This window comes from Varanus komodoensis, unplaced genomic scaffold (genome assembly GCF_004798865.1).
Source record: "Varanus komodoensis strain SLA01 unplaced genomic scaffold, ASM479886v1 scaffold17, whole genome shotgun sequence".
Classification (NCBI taxonomy): Eukaryota; Metazoa; Chordata; class Lepidosauria; order Squamata; family Varanidae; genus Varanus; species Varanus komodoensis.
Genome location: NW_025335505.1, coordinates 12,092,092 through 12,110,794, shown reverse-complemented (window position 1 = coordinate 12,110,794; position 18,703 = coordinate 12,092,092). Strand labels below are relative to the sequence as shown.

Sequence of the window (18,703 nt, the reverse complement as noted above, 5' to 3'; positions counted from 1 at the left end):
GTGTTAGTGGAGGAGGTTGTTTGCCCTTCCACTATTGTAATATCAGTCTTTTAGCTGACAAAAGGCCACGGAAAATCCATTTATATAGACCTTTCATTAAGTTCCAAGAAGCAGGTAGATAATTGAGGAGAAGATATACACCAGTAAACATTGGAGCTTTCCAACACAAAGTTTATCTGTTTTATTACCTCTGACTGAAAAAAGACAACTGTTGGGCATTGTGAAAATACATGGATAGGAGAAGCATTAACCACTTTAGACAAGCCCTTGCTGAAAAGTTGTTGTGTCTATCCACTATGCACAGGACTTATGTTCTTGCTGAAAAAGGTGTAACCTGAGGTCTATTAACCCTTCTAAAATGGAATTCAGTTCCATAATCCAGTGATTAAGTAAGATAAGGCAATCCACTTGGTTGTTACATTCTTGTTAAGAGCTTTTATATCACATCCAGTCAGCAATAGTAAGTTGTTATAAGCAGGCAACTTTCTCTGATTATTGCATCTCTTGCCACTATCCAGAATGGCTCTGAATCCTTGGAGGACCATACAAAACAATTGGTACCTGCAAGGATGAGATTCACGAAAAGGGATCAGCAAATATTTCCTCCCCTCCTTTTGAATGACTGAAATGGTCCAAACAGAACCCTTCTGGATCCAACACTTTGCCAGTTTTCAGTGCAAGATAGAATGTTTACCAGTCTCAGAATAAGATTTTGGGTGGTATATTCTAACACTATAAATTATAATGCAGTAACAGTTGAATCCAGTTTATACATGTAATGTCTTAATCTATAAAGAACCCCAAATTCTTTAAAACCCATTCTCAAAAAGAGGGCTTTCTTGACTATTCTTACCACTATCAAAATTGTTTGTTTGTTTATTCATTTCTTTTCATGCTCCATATCTATATATGCTCTCCTTCATGGATCACTGCCTTGTTGTGGTGAAGGGGTTTGTGTAGCGCAATGAAGCTATGAGCTATGCCATGCAGGGCAACCCAAGACGTTCAGGTCATAGCAGAAAGCTCTGACAAAACGTGATCCATTGGAGAAGGAAATGACATCCCACTCCAATATCTTTGCCATGAAAACCCCATGGACAGTACCAAAAGGCAAAAAGATGAGCCCCTCAGATCGGAAGGTGTCCAATATGCTTGTCCAATATGCTACTGGGAAAGACCAGAGGGCTAGTACTAGTAGCGCCAGAAAGAATGAAGCGACTGGGTCAAAGCCGAAAGGACACTCAGTTGCTGATGTATCTGGTGGTGAAAGGAGAGTCCGATGCTGCAAAGGTCTGTACTCCATAGGAACCTAGAATGAAAGATCCATGAATCAAGGCAAGCTGGATGTAGTCAAACAAGAGATGACAAGACTGGACATCGACATCTTAGGAATCAGTGAACTAAAATGGACAGGAATGGGTGAATTTAATTCAGATGACCATCAGGTATGCTATTGCGGGCAAGAATCCCTCAGAAGAAATGGAGTAGCCTTCATAGTCAATAAAAGAGTAGGAAAAGCAGTACTGGGATACAATCTCCAATATGACAGAATGATCTCAGTTCGAATCCAAGGCAAACCATTCAACATCATGGTAGTCCAAGTCCATGCCCCAACCACTGGTGCTGAAGAGGCTGAAGTTGACCAGTTTTATGAAGGCCCTCAACACCTTCTAGAATTAACACCAAAAAATGATGTCCTTATCATCATGGGGGATTGGGGTGCTAAAGTAGGAAGCCAAAAGATAACCGGAATAACAGGCAAGTTTGGCCTTGGAGTACAAAATGAAGCAGGGCACAGGCTGGTACAATTTTGTCAAGAGAATACGATGGTCATAGCAAACATGCTTTTCCAACAACCCAAGAGATGACTCTACACATGGACATCACCAGATGGTCAATACAGAAATCAGATTGACTATATGTTCTGCAGCCAAAGATGGAGAAGCTCTATACAGTCAGTAAAAACTAGACCAGGAGCTGACTGTGGCTCAGATCATGAGCTTCTTGTTGCAAAATTTAGGCTTAAATTGAAGAAAGTAGGGAAAAGCACTAGGCCACTCAGGTATGACCTAAATCATATCCCTGATGAATATACAGTAGAGGTGACAAATAGATTTAAGGAATTAGATCTGCTAGACAGAGTGCCTGAAGAACTATGGACGGAGGTTCGCAACATTGTACAAGGGGTAGCAACTAAAGCCATCCCAAAGAAAAAGAAATGCAAGAAAGCAAAATGGCTGTCTGAAGAAGCTTTACAAATAGCTGAGGAAAGAAGGGAAGCGAAAGGCAAGGGAGAAAGAGAAAGATACACCCAACTGAATGCAGAATTCCAGAGAATAGCTAGAAGAGATAAGAATGCCTTCTTAAATGAACAGTGCAAAGAAATAGAAGAAAACAATAGAATAGGGGAGGACCAGAGATCTCTTCAAGAAAATTGGAGATATGAAGGGAATGTTTCATGCAAAGATGGGCATGATAAAGGACCAAAATGGCAGGGACCTAACAGAGGCAGAAGAGATTAAGAAGAGGTGGCAAGATTACACAGAGGAACTATACAAGAAAGAGCTTAACATCCCTGATAACAACGATGGGGTGGACACTGACCTCGAGCCAGACATCCTGGAATGTGAAGTCAAATGGGTCTTAGGAAGTCTGAGCAACAACAAAGCTAGTGGAGGTGACAGTATTCCAGCTGAGCTATTCAAAATCTTAAAAGACGATGCAGTAAAAGTGCTACAGTCAATATGCCAGCAAATTTGGAAAACTCAGCAGTGGCCACAGAATTGGAAAAGGTCAGTGAACATTCCGATCCCAAAGAAGGGCAATGCCAAAGAATGTTCAAACTACCGCATCATTGCACTCATTTCACATGCTAGCAAAGTGATGCTCAAAATCCTACAAGCTAGGCTCCAGCAGTACGTGGACCGAGAACTACCAGAAGTACAGGCAGGATTTCGAAGAGGGAGAGGAACTAGAGATCAAATTGCTAATATACAATTAGCATGGAGAAAGCCAGGGAGTTCCAGAAAAACATCTACTTCTGCTTCATTGACTATGCTAAACACTTTGATTGTGTGGATCACAACAAATTGTGGCAAGTTCTTAAAGAGATGGGAGTACCAGACCATCTTATTTGTCTCTTGAGAAACCTATATGCGGGTCAAGAAGCAACAGTGAGAACTGGGTACGGAACCACTGATTGGTTCAAAATTGAGAAAGGAGTTCAGCAAGGCTGTATACTGTCGCCCTGCCTATTTAACTTATATGCAGAGCACATCATGAGAAAGGCGGGGCTAGACAAATCACCAGTTGGAATTAAGATTGCTGGGAGAAATATCAACAACCTCAGATATGCAGATGATACCACTCTCATGGCAGAAAGTGAAGAGGAACTAAAGAGCCTCTTGATGCGGGTGAAAGAGGAGAGCGCAAAAGTTGGCTTGAAACTCAACATTAAGAAAACTAAGATCATGGCATCATGTCCTCTCACTTCCTGGCAAATAGATGGGGAAGAAATGGAGGTAGTGACATTTTATTTTCCTGGGCTCCAAGATCACTGCAGACAGAGACTGTAGCCAAGAAATTAAAAGACACTTGCTCCTTGGAGGAAAGCTATGGCAAATCTAGACAGCATACTAAAAAACAGAGACATCACCCCGCCAACAAAAGTGCGTGTAGTCAAGGCTGTGGTTTTCTCATTTGAAATGTATGGCTGTGAAAGTTGGACCATAAGGAAGGCTGAGCGCTGAAGAATTGAGGCCTTTGAATTGTGGTGCTGGAGGAGACTCCTTTGATTCCCTTGGACCGCAAGGCAATCAAACCGGTCAGTCCTAGAGGAGATCAACCCTGACTGCTCCTTAGAAGGCCAGATCCTGAAGATGAAACTCAAATACTTTGACCTCCTAATGAGAAGGAAGGACTCCCTGGAGAAGAGCCTCATGCTGGGAACAATAGATGGCAAAAGAAGAAGGGGACAGCAGAGGATGAGGTGGCTAGATGGAGTCACTGAAGCAGTTGGTATGAACTTAAATGGACTCCAGGGGACGATGAAGGACAGGAAGGCCTGGAGGAATGTTGTCCATGGGCTTGCGATGGGTCGGATACGACTTTGCAACTAACAACAACAATCTATATATGCTAAAAAAAAGTGCACACACAGAGAAGTAAAAGAAATCTGTCAGTAATAGATTTCACTACATTTTTTATTTAAAAAAAATCTACATAGCTTTACTACATATGTACATCATTATTTCTGGACACGGAACAACAACAACTGCTATCTAATACTGTTATATTGAACATACATACTTTACCTGAGTGTGATACCAGTTGATTGTACCTTTTAGTGGTTTTGCACTAACAAAAAGTGTTTTCACTTGTCCAGGGAACCAGTTTTTCAGCAATTCCTTGCTTCCTAATTCACCCCTCAATGGCAAACTCCCATACTGTTTTAAAAACATAGAAACAGAGCAAGTCAGAAGGGGTCTCCCGGACCATCTAGTATGACCTCCAACACCAGCCAGCTCCACTCACCACATGCCCACCATGTGCATGTTCAGCCTGTCTTTGAACACCCTCACTGATGGGGCCTCAACGACCTCTTGTGGAAGCCCATTCCAGACAGGTCCTAACTGTCAGGAAGTGCTTCCTGGCATCCAAATAGAACCTTGGTTCCCTGAGCTTTGCTCTGTTGGAGCGCGTAGTGCCTTCCTCTGCAGGGGAGAACAGGTCTCTACCCATCTCCATGTGACATCCCCTCACATAACTATATGTTGCCAACATATCCCCTCTGAGTCTCCTCTTCTCCAGGCTGAAGAGACCCAGTTCCCTCCATCTCGCCTCATACCCCATCCCCTGCAAACCGACCACCAACCTTGTGGCCCTACGCTGCACTGACTCTAACCTGGCTATATCCTGCCTGTAATGAGGGGCCCAAAACTGAGCACAATACTCCAGTTGTGGGCACACCAGAGTCGTATAGCGTGGTAGTAATACCTCTCTCGATCTGGAAGCCACACTTCTGGCTATGCAACCAAGGGTGGCGTTCGCTCTCTTGACCACCGCATCACACTGCTGACTCATAGTTAGCCTGCAGTCAACCAGTACCCCGAGGTCCCTTTCACAAGTGCTGCTCTCCAGCCACTTGTCACCTACCTGTATTTATGATACCTATTCCTATGCCCCAAGTGCAAGACCTTGCACTTATCCACATTGAACGCCATCCTTTTGTCTCCTGCCCACTTCCATAGTCTGTCCAGATCCTTTTGGATCTGGAGTACCTGCTGCTCAGTTGTGACCACTGCTCCAGTTTTAGTATCGTCTGCGAATTTGATCAGCAGACTGTTCACCCCTTCTTCCATGTCATTAATGAAAAGATTAAACAGGATCGGCCCCTGGGGGACCCCGCTTGTCACTGGCCGCCATCCCGATGATTCCCCACTAATGGTTACCTTCTGCTTTTGGTCAGTCAGGCATGTCCTAATCCACCGGACAGTGCTTTGGTGTATGCCAAAACTCCTCAGTTTCTCCACCAGGATATCATGGGGCACTTTGTCAAAGGCCTTGCTGAAATCCAGGTATACCACATCCACTGCATCCCCTCCATCTAGCCATCTCAAAACCTTGTCATAGAATTCCACAAGGTTTGTTTGGCAAGACCTGTTTTTGCGGAAGCCGTGTTGTATGGCTGTCAGCCTTCCTTCCCTATCTAGCATCACTAGATCTCTCTCTATTATGAGCCTTTCCATTGTTTTTCCTACAATGGATGTAAGGCTAACAGGTCTGTAATTCCCCATGTCCCTTCTACTACCCTTTTTGAAAATTGGGACCACTGATGCCACCCTCCAGTCCTCTGGAACTTCACCCGTTCTTCACGAGGCCTCAAAAATGGAGGCCAGCGGGCATGAGAGAACCCCTGCCAACTCTCTAAGTACTCTTGGGTGTAACCCATCAGGGCTTGGAGCCTTTGTAATGTCCAGTGCCCTGAGGAGCCCCTCAACGTCAAGGGGAGTAACTCTAATCTGTGCCCCTAAGTCCACAGCCTCATCTAATCTCCTATGCGGACATCCCCTGTCCTGCTTTAGGGAGAACACGGAGGCAAAATAGTCATTTACCATCTGTGCCTGTTCCCTCATATCAGTCACTGGATCTCCTTCCTCCTTATTTAGTGGTCCCACCACTTGTCTCCCTTTCCTCTTCCTATTTACATGCTGAAAGAAGCCCTTTTTGTTGTTCTTGATAATTCTTGGCAAGTCTCAGCTCGTAATCAGCCTTAGACTTGCGAAGAATCCTTCTGAAATGGGCCTCCTCCTCCCGGTATACCCTTTTGTCTATTTGCTCCAGTACCCATTTCCTACAGAGGTTCCTCTTTCGTCTAATCCCTCTAACCACCTCCTTTCGCATACATGGCGGCGCTCTCCTCTGCCTCTCCACCTTACTAACTAGAGGTATCATCAAGGCTTGTGCCTCCAAAACCTCCCTTTTGAGTGCCATCCACCCCTCCTCAACTCGCTTACCTTCCAGTAACCTATCCCAGGAGACTTTCCCCAGTCTGGCCTTCAGTTGGCCAAAGCTGGCCCTCTTGAAGTCCCAGCTTCTAGTGCTCGACCTGCTGCATGTCCCCAGTCCCCTGATCTGAAAGCAAAGGATGAAGTGATCACTCGCATCCAGAGCTCCCCTAATCTGTGCGTCATCTATCAGCTCCTCTCTATTGGTCAAGACCAAGTCAAGGATGTTTCCCCCCCCGTTGCCTCTTGGACCCTCTGTGTGAAAAACCCTCCCTCTGTAGCTTCTAGGAAGAGACGTGACCTGGCTGTCACTGCCGAGTGAGTCTCCCAGCTAATATCCAGGAGACTGAAATCTCCCATAATTACTGTGTCTCTCCCCCGAGATATCCTTAGAATCTGGTCTGTCAGGCCATCATCCAGGGTCTCAAGTTGACCTGGAGGGCGATAACATACCCCCACTGTCAGGTCTCTTTCCCTGTCAAAACCCCTAAGTTTCACCCAGACTGCCTCTACCAAATCCCCATCTGTGCTGCGTTCTGTCTCACTGCATCCTATCCCTTCCCTGATGTATAAAGCCACACCCCCACCCCTCTTTCCCTTCCTGTCCTTTCTAAAAAGGTGATACCCCTCTATGTTCACATTCCAGACTTGCCTTTCATCCCACCAAGTTTCTGTGATTCCCACCAGGTCATACCCTCCTGTTCCCAGGAGAGCTTCAAGCTCTTCCTGCTTATTACCCATGCTCCTAGCATTGGTGTACATGTACCTCAACTCCTTCCCATCGCTTCTTTTCCTTGGAGTTCCCAACCTCTTCCTTCCTCCCATCCTCCCTGATACCTGGCCCCTCTCTGTAGGAGTCCTGTCAGTCCCTGCTTTCAGAAGTTTTCAGAAGGTTCCACAAACCTTAGGCAGAGGGGACAAGCGAAAATCAGGTTCTTTCTGCTTGTGGAAGGCCTTCTTGAGCTACAACCCTGAAACAATATACTTACTCTTGTTCTAACATCTGAATATATTTTTAGTATATTAGCGAAGGTGTCCTTCCAAAGTTCCTTTGTAAAATTGAGTCCTTTTAATTTTTAACCCTGGAATTTTTTTCTTTGATTTCCAAATCATCTTTTAGCAATAAACCATATATGATAGGTAACAGTTTCTTAGTCTTTCCAAGAGCTTCTCATTGGGTTAGATTACTAGTTACCTCATACTACCTTTATAATTGTAGTCAGTAGCATATACTCTATAAAAAAGTAAATCTGATTTTGCTGCACATGGAGGCTTTCAGAGCAGCCCAGGCCCCACCACAGCAGCAAACTGTATTCCTACAAGATCACTACTCAGCTGTACAAGTATACATAGGACCATGTTATTCCTTGGATATAGGTATCATTTCAGCTCACAACCAAAAAGTTATCCCTGGATATTTATTACCAACACGCTTTCTACACAACTATATCCTTGAATTAATACTGCAATGGTTATCTCGGTATCCTCTAAACAAGAATTCCATATACTATCTGTAGTCTTCCAGATGGTTAATCCCGTCCCCTGTGGAGAATGCATCAACCCAGTAAACTTCAGTGAGCTCTGATGTGAAGCAAATTATCATGTTATTCGATCCCAGTGTTTTCTTTCTTTCCCCAGGACCTACTTTCTCTTAGTCACTTTGTCACTGTGAAGCCATTCAAACTACAAATCATATTCAAGGCACTAGAACTCAGGTTTAAAGATTTCATATAAACTAAAGACAACACATAAGTAGGGACACATTATTACAATTTGGGAATCAAGCTTCACAGTTACAATTGCTTTGTTTTGTCTCTGTAGTTTGTTTCACAAAGCTTGGGTATTTTCTTTTCAACCCTATTAACAGAGTTGGAATGAATAAATTAACCGTCCAGACAAGTAAGGCATTATCCTGTGCATACAGAAATAGGTTTCTGTTGTTCTGATGTCCTATAAAAGCAAAATAACTACTTCTGGATATACAATTGGATTTTTTTTCTTGAAAAAAACCCTAAGAAAACCCTAAGAACCCTAAAAAAACATGTGACCTGGCTGTTTTTCATGCTGAAAAGTATTGTAGTGTCTTACATAAGGATGCATATGCCAGTTGCAACACTGAGTTGCAATGTTGAGTTCTAAAGTGATAAAATACAGCTGCATTTTACTCCATATTTCTCACATTATTAGACAAGTATTTCATTTTTATATGATAGTCTATTAATAGCCGCCTTAATCTGATGATTAGTCTCTCTTCTAAAAGCCTACATAACTGCACATTTTAGCAATGAAATCTGTGGGTGTGCTGGAAGTATCATTTTATCTTCTAATTGTCCATGAATACTTACCTGGTCTTTGCAGCCAAATTAAGCCATGGTGGCTAATTTATATTGATGTAAATGCCAAATATTATGGAGATTACAGCCAGCTCACACTGCAGTTTAAATAAGCCACCAAGCTATATTTCTGTTGTGCAAACTGGCCCAATATAACCAATAAATATTTAGAGAAGAAACTGCCCCAGTTAAACAATGATTTGTTGTTGAGTTAACCACTAGGTTGTTTAGCCCCTAGCTACCATGCACCAGTTTAACACATCATACTCACAAGGTGGCTGTTGGTTGGTTGTTGATTAGAGGAGGCTCACAGTTTCACATCACATACATATTTGTTGAACATTAGAGATTGTCGTAATAAAGCTGTGTTCAAAATACCTTTTTGTACAGGTCAGCCTATGGTCAAAGCTCAAAAGCCTAGTTCCTTTGTTTATATTAAAATGTTTTTAAAACAAAAAATAATATTTCAACCTAAGTGGTTATGTTGAACCCGTTATTATGAAAATAAATAAGAAGCATTTTAAGGCCATATTTTTACTGCTTGCTTGGAGAATCATCAACTGTTAACAGTATTTTTCTATTGTTTTTCATACTCAAGAGAAAAAGAACAGCAATAGAACTCTTTCCAAATTACAACCAGAAGTAGAAACAAATGTGTATCATTTAAACTTTGATCCTGATCGCACCAAGTTGTTGTGATGCAGATTTCACATCTTTAATTGAAAATAAATAAATAAGTGGAAGCTAAGTAAGCTCTGACAGGTCTTTAGTTGTGAATATTTTGTTGTAATTTGGTTTTACACTTCAAAATGGTTTGTTTACCTTTCTTCTCTATCTGTGTTTAACTCTCTCATCCTTTCTGCACTTCTCTTAAACTATAAGTCTTTTACACTAATTATTGCAGTTATTTATACAGTTTAAACTGTAATACAAATGGCATCTCTCTATAGAGGGATTATATTTCTAAGTATAGGCATTTCAAGTTTTCCTTCTAGTACAGAATAATTAGAAGTCTGTCTTGCTTTTTTTCCCTAGCTCTGTGCTGCCCATCTACCAACACAATCAGATGCAGCAAATCACTATCAAGCAGTATGTCGAGCACTATTTGCTGAAACAATGGAGTTGTATACATTCTTGGCCAGAATTAAAAGTGCAAGAGAGGTAAGAAGAAAGACTGTCCTTTGGGTGTTTGGTTTAGAATACTGTTACATATTTTTTAAAGAAACCATTTTTGAAGTATGCAGAAGAGTGTATTTTCCCAGTTTAAAATGCGAGTTAACTTGCACAACACAGTAAAATGGTTCAGACATTGTATGAAGCCATGGTCACTAGTGATGAGAACAATTGTAATAAGTCTCAGGCTTGTGCACCCCTCCAACCTGCTGTAGCCAAGAAAAGCTTCCATGCCTGTTTTTTAATAACCCCAAAGTTTAGTGCAATAACTGAATCTTAAATTATGACTTGATATTTTCTTTCAGATAAACCATATAATAATCACAGTTTATTAAGGTTGGAAGACATGACAATCTCAGCTGGATCAAAACAGAAATACCACATAAGCTTCCAGTTTCCTCATGGCAGCTGCAAAGGAGTGTGTACATAGCTTGTTCCAGGGGTTTTTTATGGCTTCCCCAGTGTTGCAGCTTCATAATAGCACCCACTATTCTGCTTTCTGTTGGGTGCAGTGGGGTGAGTGGGAGGAATATTTTGATCTTGAATTCCCCCATCCAAGGATATATCTCCCAACCTTTTTAGACTTGTGGGCTCATTTGGGAATTTCAGAAACTGGGCATCACTACAGTATGCCTGATTCATGAATCTCTGCTTTGTTTCCACCTGTGAATCTTGTGAATACCTGTGAATCTTAGGCCCTATGTTATTTAGCAAAAACTTGTTTTGTACCAATTGGACACTGCAGCATCTCTTTAATATGGGATTGTCTAATTCAGCTAATAGTTAGTGGTACAATATAGCTACTGCTTCTTTGAGACATGGTTTGGCAATTTCCAGTATTTTGTGGGGAGGGGGCTGTTTTTTACAGATAAATTTTGTACTGGAACAATATTCACTATGTACTACTTCTTTTAAATTAATTACCTACTTCAAGAAAATTAATAAATGGCAGTAGAAATGGATTTTCTCAGCCCTTTTGACAATTAAAAGACTGATACTACAAAATTGGAAGGATGAACATTCACCACCTATAAAGAAATGGGTTGAGGACCTTGGAATGTTTTCTGTATGAACAAGTGGCATATAAACAATACCTTTTGATGGATATTTATTTGGATATTTGCTCCACTCTACTTGAATGATCTATGACTCAGAATTGACAGGGGAGAGTGTCCCTGTTGGTTTTGCTGGATCTTTCAGTGGCCTTTGATACTTTTGACTGTAGTATCTTTTGGATTGCCTGAGAGAGTTGGGAATTGGAGGCACTGTTTTGCAGTGGTTCTGTTCCTACCTCTCAGGTCAGTTGCAGATAGTGCTGCTTGGAGACTTCCACTCCTCTAAAAAGGCATTGACTTCTGGAGTTGCACGGAGCTCCATTTTCCCCCCAGTGCTGTATAAGATCTACATAAGGGGTCCTCAAACTTTTTCAATAGGGGGCCAGTTGAAAGGTGGTGCCTTCATGTGCAGGCTGGTGGGAGGGGGTGCCTGGGCGTGTGGGCCAGTGAGGCCTAGTCAGGTGGCGTTGGGCACGTGTGGCAGTGACTCGCTCGCTCGGAGATCTCCCACTGAGTTCAAAACCATCTCCAAGTGAGCAAGCCACCGGTTAGCAAGCGTGCGTGGGGGAGACAGGCGGTGGCGGCTTGCTCGGATATGGTTTTGAACTCGCTGGGAGATCTCCCAACGAGCCAAAACCATCTCTGAGCGAACAAGCCACCACGGGCCAGATGAAAGGGCCGGATCCATCCCACGGCCAGATCCTTCCCACGGCCGGATCCATCCCACGGGCCGTAGTTTGAGGACCCATGATCTACATGAAGCCACTGGGAGGGAAAACATTTGGTGGAGTGTTACTGGACATTCTAACTATGCTGATGACACCCAGAACTATTTCTCTTTACTGCCATCATCTTCTTCTAGAGATAACATTGCTCCTCTGAAGCAAGTAATGGACTGGGTGAGAAAAAACAAATTGAAATTGAATCCAGGCAAAATGGATGGGCTTGTTGTTAAGGGTACCAGTCCATGATTAAAGAGGTGTCAACTGGTTCTAGATGGGTCACACTCCTCCCCCAAAAGACTGTGTTTGCATTTCAGGGTGCTGCTTGACCCCAGCCCTTCAGATGTAAGCACAGATAGAACCCATGGTCAAGAGTGTCTGTTATCTGCTTCAGCTGATTCTCCAACTGTATCCCTTCTTGGAGAAGAATGACCTGAAAACAGTAGTGCATACACTGATATCCTCTAGGCTGGGTTTCTGCAGTGCACTCTGTATAGGGCTACCCTTGTGCAGTTACTACCGTGGCAGCCAGTTTGGTCTCTGGGTCATCATGGCAAGGCCGTGTATCACCAATACTAAAGTATCTGCACTGGTTGCCAATATGTTTCTGGGCACAGTCCTAGATCTGTTGTTTACATTTAAAGCTTGGGTCCGAATGCCTTTAGGAGCACTTTTGCCCATATATTCTGCCTCACCTGCTAAGGTCCTCTGGGGATAATCTTCTGAAGCTTACTTCTATTAGATTAATGTCAGCTTCCCACAGGACTTTTTCAGTGGTTGCCCTAAACTATGGAATGGGCTTCAGGAGAGATACATCAGATATCCCAGATTGCCACCTTTAAAGACTTATCTCTTCTGACAGGCCTTCCCAGATTAGTGCCCAGGCTACTTTTATTTAATATGCTTGTTTTTAGTTGAAATTTTAACTGTTGTTTATTTTAATCTCCTGTAAACCTCCCAGAGCCTATGGAAATGGGTCAGGGGGGGTTTTTTCCCTATAAATTGCTAAGAGGAAAGGATCGTATGGTCTGCAATTTTGTGTGTATGGGGAAGAAAAACTTGTACGTTTCTCTAGAAACATAACTACTAAAGCAATTTCTGTTCTGGTTTTCCCCCTCTTCAATTATTCCATTAATGAATGCACTGAAACATACTGCAGTGGTTTGATAATTTGATGTTGGAACTCTCCTTCTAAGGAGATGTGTGGGTGTAAATATATACCTGACTTCAGAAGAATGGTAAATTTCCTTAATTTAATATAGTTTTTGGCTTCAGTTGGAGTAGTCCCAGTGAAATCAGTGGGTATGTATGCCATACGTTTTTTAAAAAATTGCTTCTTTATAAGTGCCATCTAATTATTTAATCTTCTAACAAATTCAAGAGGTTGAGTAAAGAAACCATCTAAATAACAGTAATGCTGTTTTACAGATGTGATTTCATGCACATCATAATAAAATGTATTAAGCAGCTTTCCACTTATGGAACAGTCTTTCCAGAAAGATTCACCTGCTGCTGGTTTCCCAGGCTCCTGAGAGGTTTTTGAAGGTGTCTGTGGGAGGACTGTGTGATTTTTATTAGCAGAATTACGTCATTAGCTCCATAATATGGAGCCAGTGTGGTGTAGTGGTTAAGAGCATGGGACTGGGACTCAGACGATCTGGGTTCTAGTCCCTGCTCAGCCATGGAGCCAACTGGGTGACTTTGGGCCAGTCACAGACTCTCAGCCCAACCTACCTCACAGGGTGGTTGTTGTGGGGATAAGATGGAGGAGGAGATGTAAGCTGCCTTGAGCCCTTTGTAGGAAAAAGGCAGGATATAAATCAATAAAATAAATAAATAATATGTGTTTAATGCTGGGGTGCTGCACATCTTGTTTTGTTACGACATTTCATGTTGCTGTTCATTGTATGTTTTTATGTTCTAATTTGTATTTGATTTGTTTGAAGTTTGTCTTTTGTAAGCCTCTCGAAGAATGCTGTTAGAGACAGCAAACAATTGTCATAAATAAATCATTTAAATACTGAAAGCTATTGTAATTTGGAAAACAGATTTTCTAAATTCTAAATCTAATCTCTAGCTTAATTCATGCCATGGCCCTGAACCAATGATAGTAACTGATTCTAGTTGAATGTACAGTTTTAGAACATACAATGCATTCAGGTAGTGAATTGTAAAAAGCCTTCTGTGTATAAATTTCCCTTGCTGGGATCCTGCACATTTCAGTGATAGCATTTTTAACCAATTTTATACACTGGAGGCATTTTATGGGATTAATAGTACTCAGATATTAAATTTCAAGCTTGTAGTGTGTATTGGCAAACATTATTTGGAATGCTATGAGCCATATAATTAACCTAATTAATAAGTGAAGAAATGTGATAGAGGTCTATTATATATTCTGTTTTTCATGTCCCTAACACTGGCTGCACTGCTGTTGCTTCATTTAATGAATATATACATTGTATTTATCTGGCAGAATCTAAAGAAGATGCAGGAAATGGACAAAGAAGGGACTGAGGAATCCAACACAGATCTTGATGAGTTAAAAAATGCTGATTGGGTAGGCTTCTTTTGAATAATATATTAAATATTACTAACTTAATAAGGGCAAACAGCATACATGATTGTGAGGAGAAGCGTTTACAGTACGTGTTTTGAATACATGTATATGCTTATCTGAGGAAAGACAGTTACATCTTTCCAGGTACAGTTACATGCAGTGCAGCGAAGCCTATTCCAGAGCACCCCAGACGTTTATGAGTAGGTGCAGTGAGAAAGGCTGTAAAGGCTCTGGTATAGACACTGAATATTGTGTCGGCCTTTGGATGCTATATTGTGTTTAAGATGTTTTAATAAATATGGGTGTGTTTCTTAAGTGTTTTATATCCATATAAAGGTTACATATATTCATATTCTAAGATAAACATTTGGCTTACTCATCTGATCCAGCTTACATACAAATTCAACTTAAGGAAGTTCTCAGGAACAGAACTCATTCTTAACCTGGGGACTACCATTTTACACAGTTAAAGTTTAACTGTGTAAAATGTATGTAAAGTTTATACATTTTATACAGTTAAAGCTTAAAAATAATCTATGCAGACATCAGTACATGTCTGTAGTTATTTTTATAAAAACTTGTAAAAAAGCATAGCCCTAATGCTTTGGAGCCAGAGTCTGATTGAGAGTTAAATCAGTATGATTCTGAATCCCATCCAGTTGGGGGAAGCTTGGGGTCTGAAAGTTCATCTTTGCCTAGTTTCCCACTGGTTGCAGGACAAAGGAGGGTGATACTGCCTTTGAGCCACAGCTGCAAGATTTGACCTTGAGCATGGCCTCTGATGTACAGACCAGTATTTTAAGAGCAGAAAGAGGACTCCACAGGAAAGAGTAGCTAAAGGGTATGTCTAAAGTAAACTAAATTCTGAACTAAAATGCCCTCTCAGATGTAGTGCTTTATTATAGGCCAGATTCTCCTGGCAGAATAGATAATCAGCTTTAGCGACCTCTCCCCTATATTTATTTATTTAAAACATTTCTATGCTGCCCCCATCGCAACAAAGCCTCGGGGTGGCTCACAAAGAATACATAAAAACATACATAAATAATAATAATATAAAAATTAAAAAAACATTTAAAGACCCCTGGTGCATTCTTGGCTAAAAAAATTTAAATCCTAATTAATTCAATAATTTAACAATTAAAATAAGTTTTAAATACAAAGGTCTTAGCCTGGCGCCGAAAAACAAATAACAACGGCACCAGGCGGACCTCTCTGGGGAGCGCATTCCATAGATGGGGCGCCACCGCAGAGAAGGCCCTCCTCCGGGTACTTTGCTTCCTGATATCTCTTACGGAAGGCTCCCAGAGGAGAGCCCCTGCTGCCGATCTCAAGGGGCGGGAGGGCATATAGGGGCGCAAGCGTTCCTTTAGATATCCAGGTCCCAAGCCATTTAGGGCTTTATAGGTCATAACCAACACCTTGAATTGGGCCCGGACTTCAATCGGGAGCCAGTGGAGCTGACGGAGAACTGGGGTTATATGAGAACAACACCCAGTCCCCGTCAGCAACCTGACAGCTCTATTCTGCACCAATTGAAGTATCCGAACCGCCTTCAAGGGTAGCCCCACATTGAGCGTGTTACAGAAGTCAAGGCGGGAAGTCACCAACGCATGTGTCACTGTCACCAGGCAGTCGTACTCCAGGTAGGGGCGCAGCTGATGGATCAGCCGAAGCTGAAGGAAGGCGCTCCTCGCCACCACCGTCACCTGAGCTTCTAGAGACAGCTCAGGGTCGAGAAGCACTCCTAAGCTGCGAACCCTGTCCCTCAGAGGGAGTGCAACCCCATTTAGGACAAGGCCCAAGTCCCCCATCCCGAGGCCCGAGCCACCCACCAACAGGACCTCCGTCTTGTCTGGATTGAGCTTCAGTTTATTGACCCTCATCCAGCCCATTACCTCAGCCAGGCACTGGTTCAGCACAGCCACTGCCTCACCTGGATTGGAGGAAAACGAGAGGTAGAGCTGGGTATCATCAGCTCTACCTCTCGTTTGATGATTCCGCAGCCCACACCTCCTAATGACCTCTCCCAGCGGTTTCATGTAGATGTTAAATAGCAAAGGGGACAAAATGGACCCCTGCGGAACTCCATGGCATAACTGCCATGTCGCAGAGCCATAGTCCCCCAGCACCACCTTCTGAAATCAGCCATTTAAGCTGGTGCAGAGGTTTCTGCTGAAAACAATGTATTAATTGCCCCAAATAGTTTCTTTCCTATACTTTGTGAAACCTTAACTCTGTCTGCCTTGAATCCTACTTCATTAAGACCTTGACTGTTGCTGGACTAGAACTCTGAATTTGACTCTATATGGATTTTAGCTTTGGAACAAGGATACATGTCCAGGTTATCTGCTTTATGGGTGCCTATAAACACTGTGAGCTTTGCCACAAGCTCTGGAAAGCTGCTGAAATAAAGAATGTTGGTAGTATTTGTGTCCTGTGTCTGAAAGTCAGGCCTGACAATGAAGTTCCATAAAGCTTTGAATGTAAAAACATGAGCATGGAAAAGGTATCAAAATATATTAAATCATGTTCGCAATCATGGTTCTTAAGAGATTAGAGTTTGATTAAGGATTCTACAAAATATTACTTTTTCTTGATTCTTCAGGCCCAGTTTTGGGTGCAAGTCATGCGAGACTTGAGAAATGGAGTGAAATTGAAGAAGGTTCAAGAACGCCAGTATAATCCACTTCCAATAGAGTACCAGCTCACTCCATATGAGATGCTAATGGATGATATTCGATCCAAACGTTATACTTTAAGGAAAGTTATGGTAAGCTGTGATAGTACCAAATAAAAAGGGAAACTCTTCTTTAACTTTATTTCAATAAAAGTCAATTTATGATTCTACACGTAGTTCTAGATTTATGGCAATAGATCTTATAACCACAGAGATACTTTATACAAGTTTTAGAGCTTGTGCATTATTCTCTATGGAATTTTTGACTGCTTTTTCTTGGTATGGAAGGATCTCAGTTGATATCATCACCTTTGCAATTTACTTTAGTTTCAGAAATAGTTACCATGTGGCATGGGTGTCTGCTGTTTGGGAGAGGAATATCTCCTTTGAATGACTTGCAGGGGTTTTTGGATACTGTCATAAGCATTAGATAAAAATAAGCTCAGAAAAGCCGATATACTCAAGAATGATTACAGTGACTTTATTGGGAGATGTTTCACTTAGGTGTCATGCAGTTCTTCCAGTCACAGAGCTAAGATAAATGTTCCCCCACAACCACTATATTTCACCACCCCAGTTGCAGGAAGAACATTGACTCTGTGTGTGTGTAGCAGGGGTCAGGTACTGGCAATAAGCAGAGCTGTTTGTATCATGCACACCTTTCCACTGACTGTTGTAGCAGATGTGCTAGAATATGATCTGATTCAGGAAGTTAATTCTGATTACTTACAGACTTACTGAAAAGTTTTGATAGATTTAATAATTGTGATTATTTTAGGATATATTGCAGTATTTAAATTGTCAGATGGCCACATGATATTGGATGTGCAAACAGAATAATGGGTTTTTTTTCCTTTTTTAGGTCAATGGAGATATCCCTCCACGATTAAAAAAGAGTGCCCACGAAATTATATTGGATTTTATTCGCTCTCGACCTCCATTAAATCCAGTATGTAATCTAACATTTGTTCTCCCCCACTTCTACCAAAGATGCAGCTTTTTATATATTCAGCTTGTACTAACTGATGTATTAAATGAAGTTTCTCCTCATTCTAACATGCAGACTACCTTAAAATACAAGTATTTTCTATATGATTTACCCTATTTACCCTATTGCAATTCATAAAATACATTTATGGAAAGTTAATCAAAATTCTCAGAATTGTTTTTACAAGAAAATCTTCAGGGAGTTTTGCTTTCTTTCTAGTCTAATTGTTCTTCCTTGTATTTTGCTCTCGGTAGGTTTTTACCCTGTAGTCTTACACTTCATCTCTTCTGCAGCCAGTTCCTGACTCAAGTGTTTCATTTAACCCCTCACACTGTCATGACTTTTTGCACATAATATAACAGCCCATCATGGCTTTATTTACTCATGGAAGTTATTGTGTAGTGCCAGGCACCCATGAGTGTCATTTTTGCATGGCACCTAGAGAAATCCAGCTTCCTGTGGTATGCCATGTTGTGTAAATGCCTACAAACAGCTTTTATACTTTTTCCTTTTCTGGCTTTTTCTAGAAAATTCCTAAGGGTTTCCCCCTACCATGAAGGAAATATCACTGAAAGGAAGGACCTGTCAGCCAAGCGCTATACACACATCTTCTAAATTTCAGCCTAAATATAAAATAGTGTATTGTGATATATTATCTGTATATTGAAAACATTGCTAATACATAG

The 18,703-nt window shown here is 41.6% G+C and overlaps 1 protein-coding gene across 3 annotated transcripts in view; it reads left to right on the top strand.

The window, feature by feature from the left end:
- SPIRE1 (spire type actin nucleation factor 1) overlaps nucleotides 1-18,703 on the top strand; it is an 83,944-nt gene that overhangs the window by 30,989 nt on the left and 34,252 nt on the right. For all 3 annotated transcript variants that reach the window (XM_044426580.1, XM_044426579.1, XM_044426581.1), the window contains exons 4-7: nucleotides 9,875-10,000; nucleotides 14,266-14,349; nucleotides 16,958-17,122; nucleotides 17,892-17,978. In XM_044426580.1, the coding sequence (XP_044282515.1) occupies nucleotides 9,875-10,000; nucleotides 14,266-14,349; nucleotides 16,958-17,122; nucleotides 17,892-17,978 (462 nt within the window). The remainder of the gene's footprint in view (nucleotides 1-9,874; nucleotides 10,001-14,265; nucleotides 14,350-16,957; nucleotides 17,123-17,891; nucleotides 17,979-18,703) is intronic.